The 17,512-nt window shown below is 36.7% G+C and overlaps 1 protein-coding gene across 14 annotated transcripts in view; it reads right to left on the minus strand.

The window, feature by feature from the left end:
• The window catches only part of CNOT1 (CCR4-NOT transcription complex subunit 1), a 106,332-nt gene that overhangs the window by 48,642 nt on the left and 40,178 nt on the right, over window positions 1-17,512 (minus strand). For all 14 annotated transcript variants that reach the window (XM_048223587.2, XM_048223583.2, XM_026494889.4 and 11 more), the window contains 12 exons: window positions 14,527-14,634; window positions 13,860-13,958; window positions 13,419-13,487; window positions 13,277-13,331; window positions 12,591-12,794; window positions 11,185-11,353; window positions 9,082-9,208; window positions 8,824-8,934; window positions 6,186-6,356; window positions 5,654-5,781; window positions 3,528-3,768; window positions 1,436-1,555 (listed from right to left, as the gene is read on the minus strand). In XM_048223587.2, the coding sequence (XP_048079544.1) occupies window positions 1,436-1,555; window positions 3,528-3,768; window positions 5,654-5,781; window positions 6,186-6,356; window positions 8,824-8,934; window positions 9,082-9,208; window positions 11,185-11,353; window positions 12,591-12,794; window positions 13,277-13,331; window positions 13,419-13,487; window positions 13,860-13,958; window positions 14,527-14,634 (1,602 nt within the window). The remainder of the gene's footprint in view (window positions 1-1,435; window positions 1,556-3,527; window positions 3,769-5,653; window positions 5,782-6,185; window positions 6,357-8,823; window positions 8,935-9,081; window positions 9,209-11,184; window positions 11,354-12,590; window positions 12,795-13,276; window positions 13,332-13,418; window positions 13,488-13,859; window positions 13,959-14,526; window positions 14,635-17,512) is intronic.

Genomic DNA, 17,512 nt, shown 5'->3' on the forward strand with positions numbered 1-17,512 from the left:
ACCAACATGCACGCACCCTCTCTCTCTCAAATAAATACATCTTTTTTTATCTTAAAAAAATAACACCCTGTAAGTCAAGCAATTAAGTATCTTTCTCTCACTCTGCTGAATTCTCTGTTACCCATTTTTATTTTCACAAACAGGTCTAAATAAAACATATTACTAATATTCTCTTGATCATAATTTTTTAAGTAGTTTAGTATAATTCATTGGTGATACCAGTTTTTACTTAAAATAAGATATTTCAAAGGTGGACACTGACTTTACCCTGTGCTTCTTAAAATAACTAAACCTAAATCAGAGCAAGACACAATGTATAAAAAAGAATCAATACTCCATTTTTAAAAATCTAAACTCAGGGGGCGCCTGGGTGGCACAGTGGTTGAGCGTCTGCCTTCGGCTCAGGGCGTGATCCCGGCAATCTGGGATCGAGCCCCACATCAGGCTCTTCCACCATGAGCCTGCTTCTTCCTCTCCCACTCCCCCTGCTTGTGTTCCCTCTCTCGCTGGCTGTCTCTATCTCTGTCAAATAAATAAATAAAATCTTTAAAAAAAAAAAAATCTAAACTCAGGTTTATTCCAACAAGCACAATTTCAACACCAGTACTATGCACCTACTGGCCAAAGACATCAAGAATCAGACTATTTGTGAAAAGATTCCATTAGTGCTAATGAAATCTGCAAAAGGGATGAAACCCAACCAGTTTCTCCACAAATTATATCTAACATCTCACATGAAGTCAATTATCACTTTCTTCAAAATAGCCTTGCCATTATCATAGAAAACCAAACAAAATTCAATCAAATGTACTGAGAACTGAAAACATTTTTTTTACATTTTTTTTAGAAGATTTTATTTATTTGAGAGAGAGCGAGACAGCAAGCACAAGAGGGGAGGGAGGAAAATGAAGAGGGAGAAGCAGACTCCCCATTCAGCAGGGAGCCCAACCCGGGGACTGATCCCAAGACCACAACCTGCGCCAAAGGAAGATGCTTAACCTACTGAGCCACCAAGGTACCCCCATTTTTTACCTTTCTAAAACCACTCTCCTTCCAATCCCTTTGTACTTAAGGCAAACTGTAAATCTCAATATAATCTAGCTAAGAGCTACGTAACATTTGAATTATTCCTAAGGCATCTATGTTACATGAAAAATGTTTTCTGGGGTGCCTGGGTGGCACAGGCGGTTAAGCACCCAACCTGATTTCAGCTCAGGTCATGATCTCAGGGTCATAAAAAAAATCAAGCCCCATGTCAGGCTCACTCAGGAAGAAGTCAGCCTGTCTTTCCCTCTCCCTCTGCCTCTGCCACACCCCACTCGCCCTGCCCCGCGCTCGCTCGCACTCTCTCTCTCCAAAACAAATCTATTTAAAAAAAGTCTTCTTTTCTCATTAATAAATAAAAGAGTTAGCCTGCCCCTCCCTCCAAGCTCACCTTCAAGTCCTGGGCCACATCAAGTATTCGAGACAATTTGGCCTGGTCATACTGCTCCCCTCGCATGTACCATTCTGCCATTGCGTGCATGATAAGTTGGCGGATTGAGGGAGACTGTCCCTAAGAAAAGAAAAACGGGGGTTACATACCAATACTGCTAAACATTTCCATATGCACTACTGTAAGCACCCAGCTAATTTAACTTGTTACATATATGCAAAATTGAGATGTATCAGTGCAGACATTAAGTTCAATCCTCAAACTGTGACTGCAGGGACAGTCTCTGTAGGAAAGTCAAGTTATTTCCACACCTTCCAAACGAAAGCTTGTCCCTAAACTTTGGGTCATACAGTCATTCAGTAAATGTATTTGTCCTATAAAACATCTGCCAGTACATTTTCAAACAGAATACGATGCAAACAGGAGGATATATCACTTATGTAAAAATTCCTTATTATTAAATTATAAAATTACTGGTCTATAACTTTTAAAATTAGTTTAAGGTAATCATTTCTCATGTCACACAGTGCAGTGTTCTATCAGTATTTTTAGGAATGTTACTTGTACATTCTCCATCTAGCTATTTTCACAAATGAGAATGTTCATTTTTCTGTAATTATCCAATTTCCTTTATTTCCACAAAACAGCCTGGCTTTGAGGACATTCAGCCTTGCAGCTGAATGACAGAAATAAACAGTTGGAATTTAGTGAACAGTTCTCTTAAAAGCAATGGCAAGGGAACTGCTATCACTATACCTAAGTCATTTTCTAGTTACTGTCCTAGAGCAACAGAAGGTCCAAATTAGACAAGTATTCAACAAGGAGTGAGGAGATGAAGCTCCTTTTGGCCTGCCCTTTGTACCTCATAGCTGTGGTGATAAAGACCTAAAAATATCTGGGCTGCAAACTTTGGATAAATGCTTGTTAAACAGGGGCACCTGGGTGGTTCAGTCGTTAAGCGTCTGCCTTCATCTCAGGGCGTGATCCTGGCATTCTGGGATCGAGCCCCACATCAGGCTCCTCTGCTGGGAGCCTACTTCTTCCTCTCCCACTCCCCCTGCCTGTGTTCCCTCTCTCGCTGGCTGTCTCTCAAATAAATAAATAAATAAAATCTTAAAAAAAAAAAAATGCTTGTTAAACATTCTGTAAACTAAGTTTACCATGTAATTTGAGTCCCTAGAAATGGAGGGCTGACTGAATAGCATAAAACTAAAGCTAACATTTTTCATTTATAGACAAGAGTCTTAACAAATCTTTTGAAGTACCTATATATAATGTGAACAACTGAGAATAAAAATGATTAAAGAAAAATATTAGCCCGAAAAAGGTACTTGAGGGGTGCCTGGGTGGCTCAGTTGGTAAAGCGTCCGACTCTTGGTTTCAGCTCAGGGTCATGATCTCGGGATCATGAGACTGAGCCCCGTGTTGGGGCTCCACGTTCAGTAGGGAGTCGGCTCAGAGATTCTCTCCCTCTGCTCCTTCTCCTACTCTCTCTCAAGTAAATAAATATTAAGTAAATAAATCTTTAAAAGGGAGGGGCACTTGATGTAATGTGCTTGAGAACTGTTTTTTCTAAAGCTGCTGCATTTGTCATTATTAAAAATATAATAGGCTATTAGGGGAAAAAAATCAATAGACAGAAAAATATCTACAGGTTAAATTCTACAGACTTAGGGAGGGAAAGCACAGGGCTTAAAAGGCATTTCAGCAGAAACAAATAAAATTTAGATGCTAGATATGGATAAAAGAAAATAATGTCAATTAAACTGATTTATAATCTTCTCCCATTTACTGTTAAAAAGTGACATGAGTACCTTCTGGTCCCATGATAAATAACTGGGCTCCTTCCTGTTATCAAAAGCACACTGGTGCCCTAGTAGTACAGAGCTTTCATGATACTGAATTTTTTTTTTTTTGCCTCTTCCCTCTTTTTCTTTGAAGTTTTAGACTTTAACACCCACATGATGCTAAAAGATAAAATAAGCTTTATGCAAGTGCCACTTTTCAAAGTGTCATAAGTGAAGATTGACAATTTAGTTGAACATCCTCCAAAGAATGTCAGTTATTTAGAGAAAAAATTGTTCACGCTTACCTGCCCATGCCATGCATAGTGCAAAATAATAGCAGAGTTAGGATGATTTCCGAGGAAAATTGGCATCAGAGTAGAGATGAGCTCATGGCGCAAGGTGTGCCAAGAGGTGTTGATTTGTAGTAAGGCCAATACCAGCATGTCCGGACAGTGTTTAATGGGGAAGCTGAAGAGCTGTTTGACTTGCTCATACTGCCCCACCTCTGCAAGTCTCAGCAGAGATTCAATCAAATCCAAGCTCTTCCTAACAAGAATGGAAGTAAGATACTCTGTCAATGAAAACCGAAGTATACAAAAATCTATTTTTCAAATAAGTGATACCAGCTATCACAACAAAACTGAGTTGTTGTCAATTTGAAAAATAAATTGGTGGTGTTCATATTAAAATTATATGCTGGTATACTTTCAGACTAATTTCAAAGGCAGTCCAAGTTGACAGTAAGTGATGAAGGAGAGGTGACACCACACACCACTTACATAAACACGGATATATAAAAGGAGATATCATCAAAGATTTTTGTGATTGGTATAAAAAATAGAAACAACATCAAAGACTTAATTTAGGAAGTCAAAAATCCAAAATATAAACACAGACCTAATTATACACACAAAAAAATTCTACACAAAAATATAGCCTGAACACTTACTTTGGTAATGCCAAGGTCTAACTTAAGTGCTTCCTGATGTCAAGCAAGTTCAGAAGTCCACAGCATCCCCTATGCATTATTCTTGCCCCAAGAAGCTGAATGTGGTTGACTTTAATCAAATCTCAAGATCTTACTCTACCCTTAGTCCATGAAAACTATGGGGACAGAGATCAAATTAAATGCCATGAGGAAACATATACCCCATATCGTGGGGGTAGTCTAAAGGATAAATGATCCTATTACTTCATCATATCAATGGCAAAAATTATATTTCAAAAAAAAAGAGAGAAAAGGAAGACTTACAGAATAAAAGAAACTACTTGTGAACCCTATCTGGACTTTTCATCACACAAGCTGTTAAAAGACATTTCTGAGACAAACTTGAATGTACAGCCATGTTAAGGAATTGTTAAATGCGCTATGACATTTCAGTTTGATAAAAGAAATACTGCTATATACATCAGACTTGATGGGGAAAAAATATCAACCAAGCCTGCATATCCAATGTTGCTAGCACCTGCGAAAAGGACAAACTTTAGAAAGAACTACTGCATGGGAGTCAATCTTTCAGAACAGGGATCAGCAAACTACATCCACAGGACTAATCCTACCTACTGCCTGTTTCAGTAAATGTTTTGTTGAAAGAACTACACCCATATTTATATTGTCCTCCAATAGTTAAACAGTTGCTACAGAGACCATCTGACCAGGAAAGCCAGATATTAACTCATCTGTTATAGGAAGTTTACCATCTCTTGCTTTAGAAGATCTGGCATTAACTAAAGGGCTTTAAACTGCCGTAAAAATCCCACCCACAGCCCCCAAAATTCAATCATCTGTTCTGTGTTGGAGAAGGGTCTCAGAAAGCTAGTTAGAAAAAAAGTAAGAAACAAAGTAGTTACCTTTGGGGAGCAATCCAGCCCATGTCCGTGCCCCACCCCCGTGTGTGTGTATGTGTGTATGTGAGTGTGTGTTTCAACAGTAATGGAAGTACTTTCACCATCCTTACCTCACATTCCTAGAGAGGAGTGACTTGAGTTCCAGGAGAAACGTACTGGGCCAGAGTCAGATTCTCCCTCAGAAATTAGGAATTGGAACTCAAATAAACTAGGTAATTTAGCTGAAAGGATTAGAATTGATGGGTTGGCCATCTTGAGCTACTTACAAAGAAAAGAAAGCAAGCATATCTGTAGACAGAAGAAGGGGATCTAAACTAAGGGAGAAGTACAAACCTCCTTCCAATATTTAACAGTTTCAGAGAATACCCACTGGCAGACCTTACAGAGGAAAAACATAACTATCTAGTGATAAGGAAACTAAAAATAGACTTTTATCCATCAACAACCCTCTATAAATATTTAAAGTTTAAGTAGGCTCACTAAAAATATTGTTTCAGTAAAACCTTTTAAGTATGTAGTTGCTCCCTATTAATTTTGCAAAAAAGCATTAAGTCACCCTTGCAAGAAAAGCTAGAGTCTTTACCATGTGGCAATTTCTCGATTGTCATCCTCTGGTGGTGCTTTCAGAATATCAGTGGCAACCGTATGACAGGGATAGTCAGCAAAACAGAAAATCTCTGGATTTATAAGGGAATGCTGAATGAAGGAGAGCTGGAACAAGAGAAAAAAGTCCTTACCACCATAAATGACCACAAATGCTATAAGAACCTGAAACATTTTCATTAGGCTAATCTCAATCTTATTAGAACGACAGCTTCTCTTTTAAATCTTAATTATGTGCTCTTTAAAAACCACAGACAATTCAAATACATGAAAGGTAGAAATAAAATGGTCTTGGAGACAAGCAGTTGGGAAAATGGTTTGCTACACTTTAAGTCTGACTAGTTCCACACTATGATGATATTCTTTTCAAAATATTGATGGTCTCTACTATTCTGCACTGCACGAAACAAATTCTACGTCAAAAGAATATTTTAACCAAGGGACAGATGGCACTATATTAGGAATAAGTCGTCATTTGCTTCCCCTTCTACAGTTAAACACCATTCACTTACCTGGCCTTCTGCATGTTTCCAAGGTCTATATATGAGGTCTACTGGGAACACTTCCATACCTAGACCCCTCTGAATGCCATAAACCACATTATGAAGTCCTTTACTATCACGAATTTGAAATCCAGGATGGTCCAGTTCATAAGTTACTTCCTTGAAATTCAAACTCGGGTTCTACAACAGAAAAACATTTCAAAATCTAATGAACAAAAAGTGTACACATTTCTATGCTTTATCCAAAAAGCCAAACTAAATCTGAAATTAAATTAAAATGTTCTAATTATAAACTCAAAATAATCATAATCTGGCATTACTAGAGACTTAGAAAAGTAATTTTTAATATTTAAAATAAACTGGTTCTACTACCAAGGCACTCCAACCTTTAAGTTCATTCATGACATACTTCTTGCCATGGGAGTGTTTAAAGGGAACTTTCTCTTCCATACTTAGTCCAATAAGCAATCCCATCCCAGTTCGGCAAAACTCTTCAATCAGTGCCTCTTTGTTTTTACACCAACATTCTATTACCTTGGAACAAAGTTGCAAAGATAAATCAATTATCCCAAGTACCTTTTTTTTTTTTTAAGATCGGATTTATTGAGAAAGAGACAGAAAACACATGCACTTGTGGGGGGGGGGGAAGGGAAGAGGGAGAGAATCTAAGCAGAGTCCATGCTGAGCACAGAGCTTGACATAGGGCTCAATCTCACAACCCCGAGATCACGACCTGATCAAAATCAAGTCAGATGCTTAACAGACTGAGCCACCCAGGCACCCCCCAAATACCATTCTTAACTAAAGATCTCCCCTAAAAAGTATACCAATTGTATGCATCAGGAAAAGTGGTCTAAATTCTTTATGTCAAAATGATTGAAAATTCCATTACAAAAACATTCTATGAAAAGGTATTAAAAAAAGCAGTATGAGACTCCTTAAGAAAACATAAAACAAAGGAAACAAGTTTACAGAGGACAATTTACCAAATACTCTGCACAAAGTACTAAGTTTATTTTATGCTTGAAAAGAAAAAGGCTGTCCACACTTCGTACTTAAAACGCCTCAAAGCACCATGGCAGTTTAGTTTTGCTCTAAGGTGACTCCTTGCAAGCCATGAAGACATTAATGCTTGCTTTACAAAGCAAGGGTACAAAGAACAAACTTTCAAAAGAAGTATTCACTCTAAGGTAACAACAACATTCAGAAAACAAGTTTTTTTTTCTTTCTAAAATTTGTTTCAAGGACTGACTGTAACAGAACAGAACCAATAATGTACTATAAAACAGCATTATCACAGAGATGAATTTAGTAAATCCACAGGTAAGTTTGGTAAGACTGTAAGAATCCCCTGTGGTTTTTTCCTCTCATCCTTGGTGGGCAATGGAGCAAACAAACTGTTGACCCTAAATGAAATTGTCTTCTGCTCTCTGCCTACAAAAAATGTACAGAAAACTCTAATATACAAGAAGAAAGAGAAGGAAGGAAGAAAAGAGGTTACTAACTCAATTGTTCAAACCCACAGTGCAGGCTTTCAATTTTATAGCCTTTTGCACTCTCTGAAAACAGAAAATAGGCTGAGATAGCACGAAATACTGTTCGTCTCCAATTTTTAAAAAGAGATTATTTTCAGTAAGGGAATAAAGTACAATGATGGAACTACTGCGTGAAAAAGTCAGATTTTTACTTTTGCATGAGCACCACAGGATAAAAATCAAAAAAGTATGTTATGAAACTGGTTTTGTTTTGTTTTCATTTCCAAATTTTCTGTCATGATCAAGTATTATTTTTTCCTATTACAAAAGAAGAATAAATCTGAATACTATAAACCCATCTACTATCAAGAAAAATCTAAAAACTCATGATGTTGTTAATAATAATGTCATACAGGCATCTGTAAACCAATTATACCTATGAATTACAACCATAGAAAACTAAAAATGAGAATTAAATGTCCTGACACCTTACAAGAAATATTATTGTTATAAATGTTATATATAGTCTTTAAAGTTATATTTTGTTCCTTAACATTTTCTGGATGAGACTAAAGATACTACATACATCCTTACTCCACTATTCTCCCACTCACTACACTTCACTCCCTTTTAAATAACCAAGGTTTCATTCCTACATGTTTTATTTTAGCATTCTAACATTTTAGGAGAAGTACTTTACTTATCTGGGGGCAAATTATTTAGTTTGTGGATATTCTAGAAGTGGAAGTAGTAAGAGAGGTATGGATTTTATTATCCTTATCCACCATAAGCAAGATAGCAGAATTTTTGTTGCACTTTCCACAAAATATTCAGAAGGCTTTCTTTCTCAATAATTCTTTATACAGTCGTTACTTTGCACTAAATTTGTTCCTCCAAAATAACAACACACCAGGACACCACCAAATCACCTCAGCAGTGCCACTCACAATTGCACAGCAGCAACTCCTAATGAACAAAACTGGTATCTGATTATGAACTATCTCCAGAACATAATCATCTTGTAAAGTTCATTACTTTGGAGCCAGTGAAGTCGGGAACCCCAAAACACTGCTGCTCTCATTCAGCTAAGCATTTTATTTATTAAAATTTGCTTTCTTTGGACTATATCATATTAACATCATGAATATAAAACCATGATTACATGTACTTACCAGTTCTTTGAGAACATCAATCAAGACTTCTACATTCCACGTGTGTGCCTGTGCTCCATCACTTTTATCTTTTCCATCACTCCAGATCCCACTGCCAGGAGCAGAGATACTCTGTACAAGTAAAATTTGAATTAAACAAACCCAACTAATGTGTTCAGCTCTGATTGGTAGATAAATCAATCATACTGTAATTTAATAAATAAAATAAAGAGGGCAGGATATTAATTCAGATTGAAAAACAGTGATTCTTGTATTTACCTGTAATGGAATTCCATCTGTCAATCCTGAATGAGTTCGAGCCATCATCCCCAAAACCCTGGCAACCTGGGCAGCTGTGACCTCCCGAACACCAAACTGCATGATTATATTGCGACATTCTTCAATACTGAAACAGAAATTAAACCTCAGAAAACGCTACCACCTTCAATACCAAGGTTAAGAAATACTAATATGGATCAGCCCTGAGTGAAATCCTTAGACTTTTACTAATGTAGGCTTCATTCCATGTTATTTTATAGAGCAAGGAATATAAAAAGCACCTACTTAACTAAGAAAATGGGAAAACTTTTCCTTTTCACTGTATCTATATAAGACGGATATTAGCTGAATCTATTGTGGTAATCATTTCATAATATATGTAAATCAAACCATTTATGTGAATCAAACCATCATGCTATATGCCTGAACTTGTACAGTGATGTATATCAACTATTTCTCAATAAAACTCGAGGAAAGAAAGGAAATGGAAAAAGTTTAAAAAATCAATGGAAGAAAATACGAGCCAAGAGTAATGATTATCTTTCACAAAAACAAAATTAACTTCCTCCACCTTCAATATGAATCAAGTTTAAAATACTGATACTTAGGGCGCCTGGGTGTCTCAGCTGGTTAAGCATTGACTCCTGATTGATTTTGGCTCACGACATGATCTCAGGGTCATGACACAGAGCCCAGTGTGGAAATTAAGATTCTTTCTCTCCCTCTCCTGCTGAGCGACCCTCCCCCACCCCCTTAAAAAAAAAATATATATATATATATAAATTTTATATATATAAATTTTATTTATATATATTTTTTATATATATATATATAAATTTTATATATATAAATTTTATTTATATATATTTTATATATATATATATATATATAATATATATAAATAAAATACTGATACTCAAGGTGAGTTTGATTATTTTGATATGTACAAAGCCTTGAAAATGTATCCTAACTCTTCTACTTTGCTCCTTGAAGCTCAACTAAAAAGCTTTAGGCCAGGCACATATTCATACCCAACAAATATATTTTAAAATAACTGGAAATTTGGTTTCTATGAAGAGTCTGAAAAACATTAAAAGTTAAAGTCAAAGCTGAATGCATTAATACCCTTAATTAACTCTTAAGAAAATACTGACAATCCACTTGATCACAGTCGTAAGTACTACTAACAGGGTGAAAGTATTTCCTTTGGTGTTCTAGCAAGTGAGAAAAACATTCAAAACATTTCTCCTTAAAAGGAAGGTTGTACAAAATGAAGGTACAGTGGGGATTTGAAGGGACAGCGAGGGAAGAGAAAATTAAACACATCAGATAGGAAATGATAAAATTTCCATAAACACTTGCCTCATGCTCTCCCTCTCCCCCAAAAGCTAAAACTGTCTATCTTGGCAACTAGTCTAAGAACCTCTGATTTCTAAATCTGAGAAACCAGGGGAGTGGAAAGAGATAAAAATTTAGCCACCAGAATATTTACAGCTGCCACCAAAACTAATACAGGCATACCTGGGAATTTTGTGTGTTTAGCTCCAGACGACAACAATAAATCAAGTCAAATGGACTTTTTCATTTCCCAGCATATGTAAGTTAGGTTTACACTATACTGTAGGTCTACTGAGTGTGCAACAGCATTATGTCTAAACAAAATGTACATACTTGAATTAAAAAATACTCTTTTGCTAAAAACTGCTAGCCTTCGCCTGAGCTTTCAGTGCGTTTTAATCACTGATGACAGATCAATAATAAATATAGTAATGAAAAAGTTTGAAATATTGTGAGAAACGTCAAAATGTGACACAAAGACACAAAATAGTAAGCAAATGCTATTAGAAAAATGGTGCCAACAGACCTGCCTGACATGGAGTTGCCACAAACTTCAGTTTGGAAAAAAAGTGCAGTCTCTGTGAAGCACAATAAAGTGAAGCATATAAAATGAGGTATGCCTGTATGTGGAAGATTAAATTTAAAAGCAAAAGTCCTCAGAGGCAAAGATGATGGCACATTAACTAATCTTAGGAACTTCCCTTAAAGAATTACATCATATTTGACGCAAGAGTAATCAGAAGTTTAGTATGTTTTACTACCAACCTTGCACAAAAGCCATAGCCTACTTCCTGCATAAAATCAGCCAAGGAGCTCTCCATCATGGTTTTAGCTACCCCTCCGGAATCAGGCAGGATCCTGTCCATTAGAATGTCCCGTTTTTCAGGGTATAAAAGTGGTGCAAGCACCACAGGACAGCGTTCCTGGGGAAAATCTGAAGGAGAAAAAGAAGATTACAACTGCTATACTGATTAAAAACAAACTATCCTCATTTACCCTAAAAGCCCCCAAACCTGAATCTTCCACAAGTTTATTTTCAAAGCTTTTTCAGTTTTTTCCAATCCAGCTAGCCCAAGTTATGACTTTAATACCAATTTCAAAATATGAATGTTTTATCATCACAAAAATTGTTTGGATATATTTGTAAGTTTTTGTATTAGGATCCCAATACCTAGTGACCAATTCACATCCTAAATACTACTTCAAATTTTCACAGGACTATCAGTTCCCATACAAAGAAGACATCAGAGATAGAGAACCATTGTCTATTTATTTCACTGACAGAAAGAAAATTTATCACTAAGAAAGTTAATGCAGTTTAAAATTAAACTATATACGGGCACCTGGCAGGCTCAATTGGCACAGCACGGGACTCTTGATCTCAGGGCTGTGAGTTTGAGCCTCTCATTGGGTGTAGAGATTAAATAAATTTAAAAAACTTGAAAAAATTTTAAAATAAGGGGCACTTGGGTGGCTCAGTCACTTAAGTGTCCAACTCTTACTTTCAGGTCAGGTCATGGTCTCAGAGTCCTGAGATTGCTCCCTGTGCTCAGTGGGGAGTCTGCTTCTCTTCTCCCTCTTCCTCTCCCCCTCTCCCTAGCTAGTGTGCATTTTCTCTCTCAAATAAATAAATCTTTTAAAATATTTTTTTAAACTATAAAAAATAATAGTGAAAATGGACAGTGCTTAGTGTATAATCAAAGATTTGTTTTAAAAAGACTACTCATCTCTATAAAATAAAGATCAGAGAAAGAACAACATCAACAGGACTAGGAGTTATCTTAGCATAGCAATTCGAACAGCCCAAGAAGTAAAGCGGGCATATCAATAATGACTGATTTTTTTAAGTAAAAAGAGTACGTCACAACAATGTAGTCTCCATCACCCTAAGGGAGAAAAAAAAAAAAAAAAGACTACATAGATAAACATACCGAGTCTTAACTGAGACTGTTATTTATGGAACAAGATTATTGAAGTTATGTTCATTTTATACCTTTCCTATGAGGCTTTAATCACTTTCATATGTAAATTACAAAATTCTCTCTCAAAAAATTACCAACTTAAGGATAGAAAGTAAATCATGGTCTTCACTTGTATTCTAAAATCCTTCTGTCATGTGTTTGTGTTCATCCAAAGAAATCATCTTTTGTAGGCAAGAGACACTCCTTTACCTCTGCGCAGCGTCTTAAGAAAAGCGTCTATTTGTTCCTGTCCAACTCCAAAGGCTCCCTTCTGCCCAAAAAGGAGATGGGAGAGGAGGAGATGTAGGACCTCTATTGCTATATCTTGGAAGCCACCTTCTTGATTTCCACTGACGTCTGCGTCAATGTAAGAACGCAGAAGATCAGGAAGCTTCTGTTTGATAAACTGGGCAGCTAGAAGTCAGGTAAACCAAAAACCACAAGTTACTTCTGCACCACAATAGATAAAAAGTCACATCACAACACCATGACCATGACCATCATTCTCATTCACCAACTCACCCCTCACCCTCTGATGTTTTCACAGCTATAGCAGCAGGTATAAAATAAGAGGTCAATTGCCAGGAGGCAGTGGGGGGGGGGGGATGGAGAGTTGTTCAGTGGGTATAGTGTTTCAGTTTTGCAAAACGAAGTAGTTTCAGACATCTATTACACAATGTGAATACAGTTAACACTACTGAACTATACGCTTAAAAAAATGGTTATGAAGGTAAGTTTTATAGTATCTTTTTACCATACATACATACATTCATAAGACAGATAATCTTAGCTTATTTTATTCTCTAAATCTAAACTATGGAGCCTCAAGATTCAAAAACTAATGGATTTTAAAGAAATAACCTCACTACGGGATCTTTAAGAAAAAAAGAACTTACCAAAACCTCTGAGATCTGAGCTGGAAGAATTCAAGAGGGCAAGGCCAAAAATTACCTGAAACAAGAGGGGTTAGATTGACGAAAGAGTCAAGTAACTGTCTTTAATTCCAATTTTGCCTATCTCTCTTCTTAAATCACTTACCTCTTGTACTTTGCTTAACTTGAGAACTTTACTCAGCTGGGCAAATAAGTGGGGTGCAGGCTTTAAACTCTGAAACAAATCAAACTTTATTTTAAAACAAGAACTTAAAAAAAAAAGATCTTATAATTTTCAAGAAGTTTTATAAAAAAACATCTATTCACACAATTACGGTGCTACAGAGGAGTGACAGAATTCTGTAGTCATGCTAGAAACAACACCCCACGTCCTAGACTGTGACCAGACAATCTTAAGCCTTCACATGATCTGGTTTTATTAAATTTCTACATATTATCAAACTGTCTTGATTTTGCTAGAAAACTAAAAAACCGCAAAGTAACTACTGAACTTTTTAAATCAGGACATGTCATTATGAGATCAAGGTTTAAGGCCTTTTTAGAAAGTCACATTCTTAGGACTACTGAAGATAAAAGCAATACCAACCTTCTGATAGTGCAATGGATTATCAATGGCATAGGACAGCGTCGAGATAAAATTTGGCTTTGTAATCAGCGATGCACACTCCTGAATCAGAAACTGAGTCTTTAAAAATAAAAAGTGAATCTTCATTAGCACTAACATTCACCTTCTTCACAAACACATAGAGGTTCTCAGAACATTAAAGTGTCATCTAATATTGTATACTGTTTCTATACTTTATCAAAATAAGCTCTTTAAAAATCCCATTTAAACTACTTAGAGCCTATTAGCAACAAGTTAACACCAATGCCTCTACAGAATAGTTTCTATTGACAAGGTAACTATAAGGCACAATATAACAACAAACTATTACCAGATTGAAAATCAAGCCAAAGAAATCCTATATAGAACAAGAGGTCCCTTCTCTGCCTTACTTATCAAGTAGGACTTCCCCCACATTCTTGCTTCCTGCAGGCAGGTCTGATCCCCAGCAATCAAAGCCTGACCTAGGTAGCTATTAATGGTCTGCAGCCAAAAAGGAGAAGGGAAGGACAAGTCCCAATACCTTTTAGCCATTCAAGCTAAGATCATCTCTGGATGATTTGTATGTGTCATTTGCTACACAATATCCAAAATGCAATTCACTGAACAATTAGATCTAAGTAAACATAAACTCCATAAGCCCCAATACCTGATGAAAATCTTTGCCACTGCTTTTACCATCGCCACTGAAATCCACATGCGAAAATAGGCAGCGTAATAAATGCCTGTCTGCCTCAGGACCGTGCCGATTCACAATCTAAAAAGAACAAAAATACGAATTTGTAGTCACCATTAAGGAGGATTAAAAAAACAATCTCCAGGCAAAATCCCAAATTATATTAATTGTTCATTTTGAATAAGACTTATAGGAATTAATGAAATGGAGGTGCCAATATTTTATAATTAAATGTTTTTTAAATGTTTCCTACAGTCACTGGCAGGAAAAATACAAGAAATTAGTTAGTCCATATAAATAACTGTGTGCATTTTAGTCAATATCTAAATCAAAACACCAAGTAGCATAAATGACATGTGGTAAGAATACAGAGTGTTTTTAAGTTATAAGGCAACAATTTCATAACAAACTGGAGTTATGAGAATATCTCTTTTTCTATGCACTATTTGTACCCTAAAAATGTAACTTTAAACCTAACACAACTGTAACTCTTTACAATAGCCTACAAGGCAACGCCCTAAAAAAACAGTCTGGGGACAGCACGTGGTTCAGTTGGTTAAGCATTTGGCTCTTGATCTCAGCTCAGGTCTCTATCTCAGGGTTTTGAGTTCAAGCCTTGCACTGGGTTCCACACTGTGCATGGAGATTACTTTAAAAAAAATTAATACATAAAAAATTTTAAAAAGCCCTTCTTTAGTACTTTTTTTTTTAGATTTTATTTATTTATTTGACAGAGGTAGAGACAGCCAGCGAGAGAGGGAACATAAGCAGGGGGAGTAGGAGAGGAAGAAGCAGGCTCCCAGCGGAGGAGCCCGATGCAGGCTCGATCCCAGGACTCTGGGATCATACCGAGCCGAAGGCAGGTGCCTAATGACTGAGCCACCCGGGCACCCCCCTCCTTCTTCAGTACTTTAGATGTTGCCCCCAAGCTCCATTTAGTTTCTTGCTGTTTCTCAAATTTACCAATGTTTGTACTTGCTATTCTAATTATAAAGCTTCAGGTATCTACACATGGGCTGTTCTCTCAGTTCCTTTCATAACTACACGACCAGCCCCCCTATCACCCCTTCACTCTGCTTTACTTTTCCCCATAGAGCTTATGACCACCTGATATTTTCTTTTTTATTTTCTATGTCCTTCACTAGACTTCAAGTTGCACAAGAGCAGGGAATTTGTGCAGTTGTACTCACTTCTTCACACCTACAAAAGAGCTTAGCACACAATTAAGTACAGAGTAATTATTTATTAAATGCTTTTTATAAATATTACAAATAATATTTTCTTACACTTTAGGGTAAGTATGGTACTGAGCTTCCTTGGTTTAATCTTCAACAACTATGCCAAAATTTACTGCAATTTTATAGATGAAGAGATGAACATTTACATCAGACTACATGAGCCTTAAATTCCATGTAGATGAGCTGAGAAATCAGGATTCATGGTCCAACTCCAAAGCCTATATGCTTTCCACTGAATCATAATTATGTGGTACATGGCTAAGTTAACTTATTTCAAATGTTTCCAGTTTCCCCGCCCAGAAAATGTAGGGTGTTAAATAAGAGCAATTTTTACACTGTCCCACAAACATCTTGGCATTAAAAATCAATAAAATCAGATAATTAGTAAGAACCTCTGCATCTCTAAAAATTACTGTGAACCTATTCACAATATATTGGTTCTATGGGTTCTTACAGTCCCTTAAGTCCTGTAAAAACAAGAGACTATTTTTTCCTATCCCCTAAAATGCTAAAAACATCTTAAAGAGGCAGTTCAAATTAATTAGGAATAAAATTACTTATGCTCCAACCAAATGGACCTCTCCCTCAAATGAACAAGAATATTTGGCTCTGAGGCGCCTGGATGGCTCACTTAGTTAAGTGTCTGCCTTTGGCACAGGTCATGATCCCAGGGTGCTGGGATAAAGCACCAAGCATCAGGCTCTCTGCTCAGCAGGGAGCCCACTTCTCCCTCTCCCTCCGCTTGGTGCTCTGCCTACTTGTGCGCATGTGCTTGCTCTCTCTGTCAAATAAATAAATAAAATCTTCAGGAAAAAAAAAAAGAGTATCTGGCTTAACAAATATTTGAGTACATACTGTAGTATTCAAGGTACAGCAAATACAGCAGTGGAGGAGATCAATGGGTTCTGTAGCTCTCGTGAACTATAGTCTCACAGGGGAAAGTATGAAGAATTTGATAATATTAACTATCATATAAAAAAACAAAAAAGGGTTATGTGATATAGGTAGAGGAGGGGGGAGTGATACTTCAGTAAGGCCTTCCCTAAAGATGTAACATATAAGCTGAGACTTAAAATACTGAGGTGACAACAACCACAGATAAAGCTTGAGGAAAGAGCATTTTAGGCAAAAAGTAAATAGTATGCAAATGCATTTAATAAGATGAAAACAAAGAAGTCAGAGGGAGTCAAGGGCCTAGATCATGGTTAAGGAACCTACTGACTTATCTGCTACTGTTACATCAATCTAAAAAATGGAAGAGATATTCCACTAGACTGTCAGTGACCAAAAACAAAACAAAACAAAAACAAAAACACAAAACAGGGGTGCGTGGGTGGCTCAGTCAGTTAAGCATCAGACTCTTGGTTTCCGCTTGGGTCATGATCTCAGGGTTGTGGGATAGAGCCCCACATCAGGCTCTGCACTCAGTGGGGGTCTGCTTCAGATTCTTTCTCCCTCCTCCTCTGCCCCTCCCCCGCGCGCACGCTTCCGCTCTAATAAAATCTTTAAAAAACAAAAAATGTTTTAACTAGAGTAAGCAGAATTTTACGAACCTCCCTTCTTATCCTTCACATTTATTTCTACATTATATAATTTTACAATTGCTTTTACAGCCACTCAATCTTACCAACCCTAAGAAGTACAGACAAACAATACCACATTATTACAGATAAAGAGTTTTTAGAAAAATCAAGGTTTCAATGACTGAAAAGTGTCATGCT

The sequence above is a fragment of the Ursus arctos genome, unplaced genomic scaffold (genome assembly GCF_023065955.2).
Source record: "Ursus arctos isolate Adak ecotype North America unplaced genomic scaffold, UrsArc2.0 scaffold_19, whole genome shotgun sequence".
Taxonomy (NCBI): Eukaryota; Metazoa; Chordata; class Mammalia; order Carnivora; family Ursidae; genus Ursus; species Ursus arctos.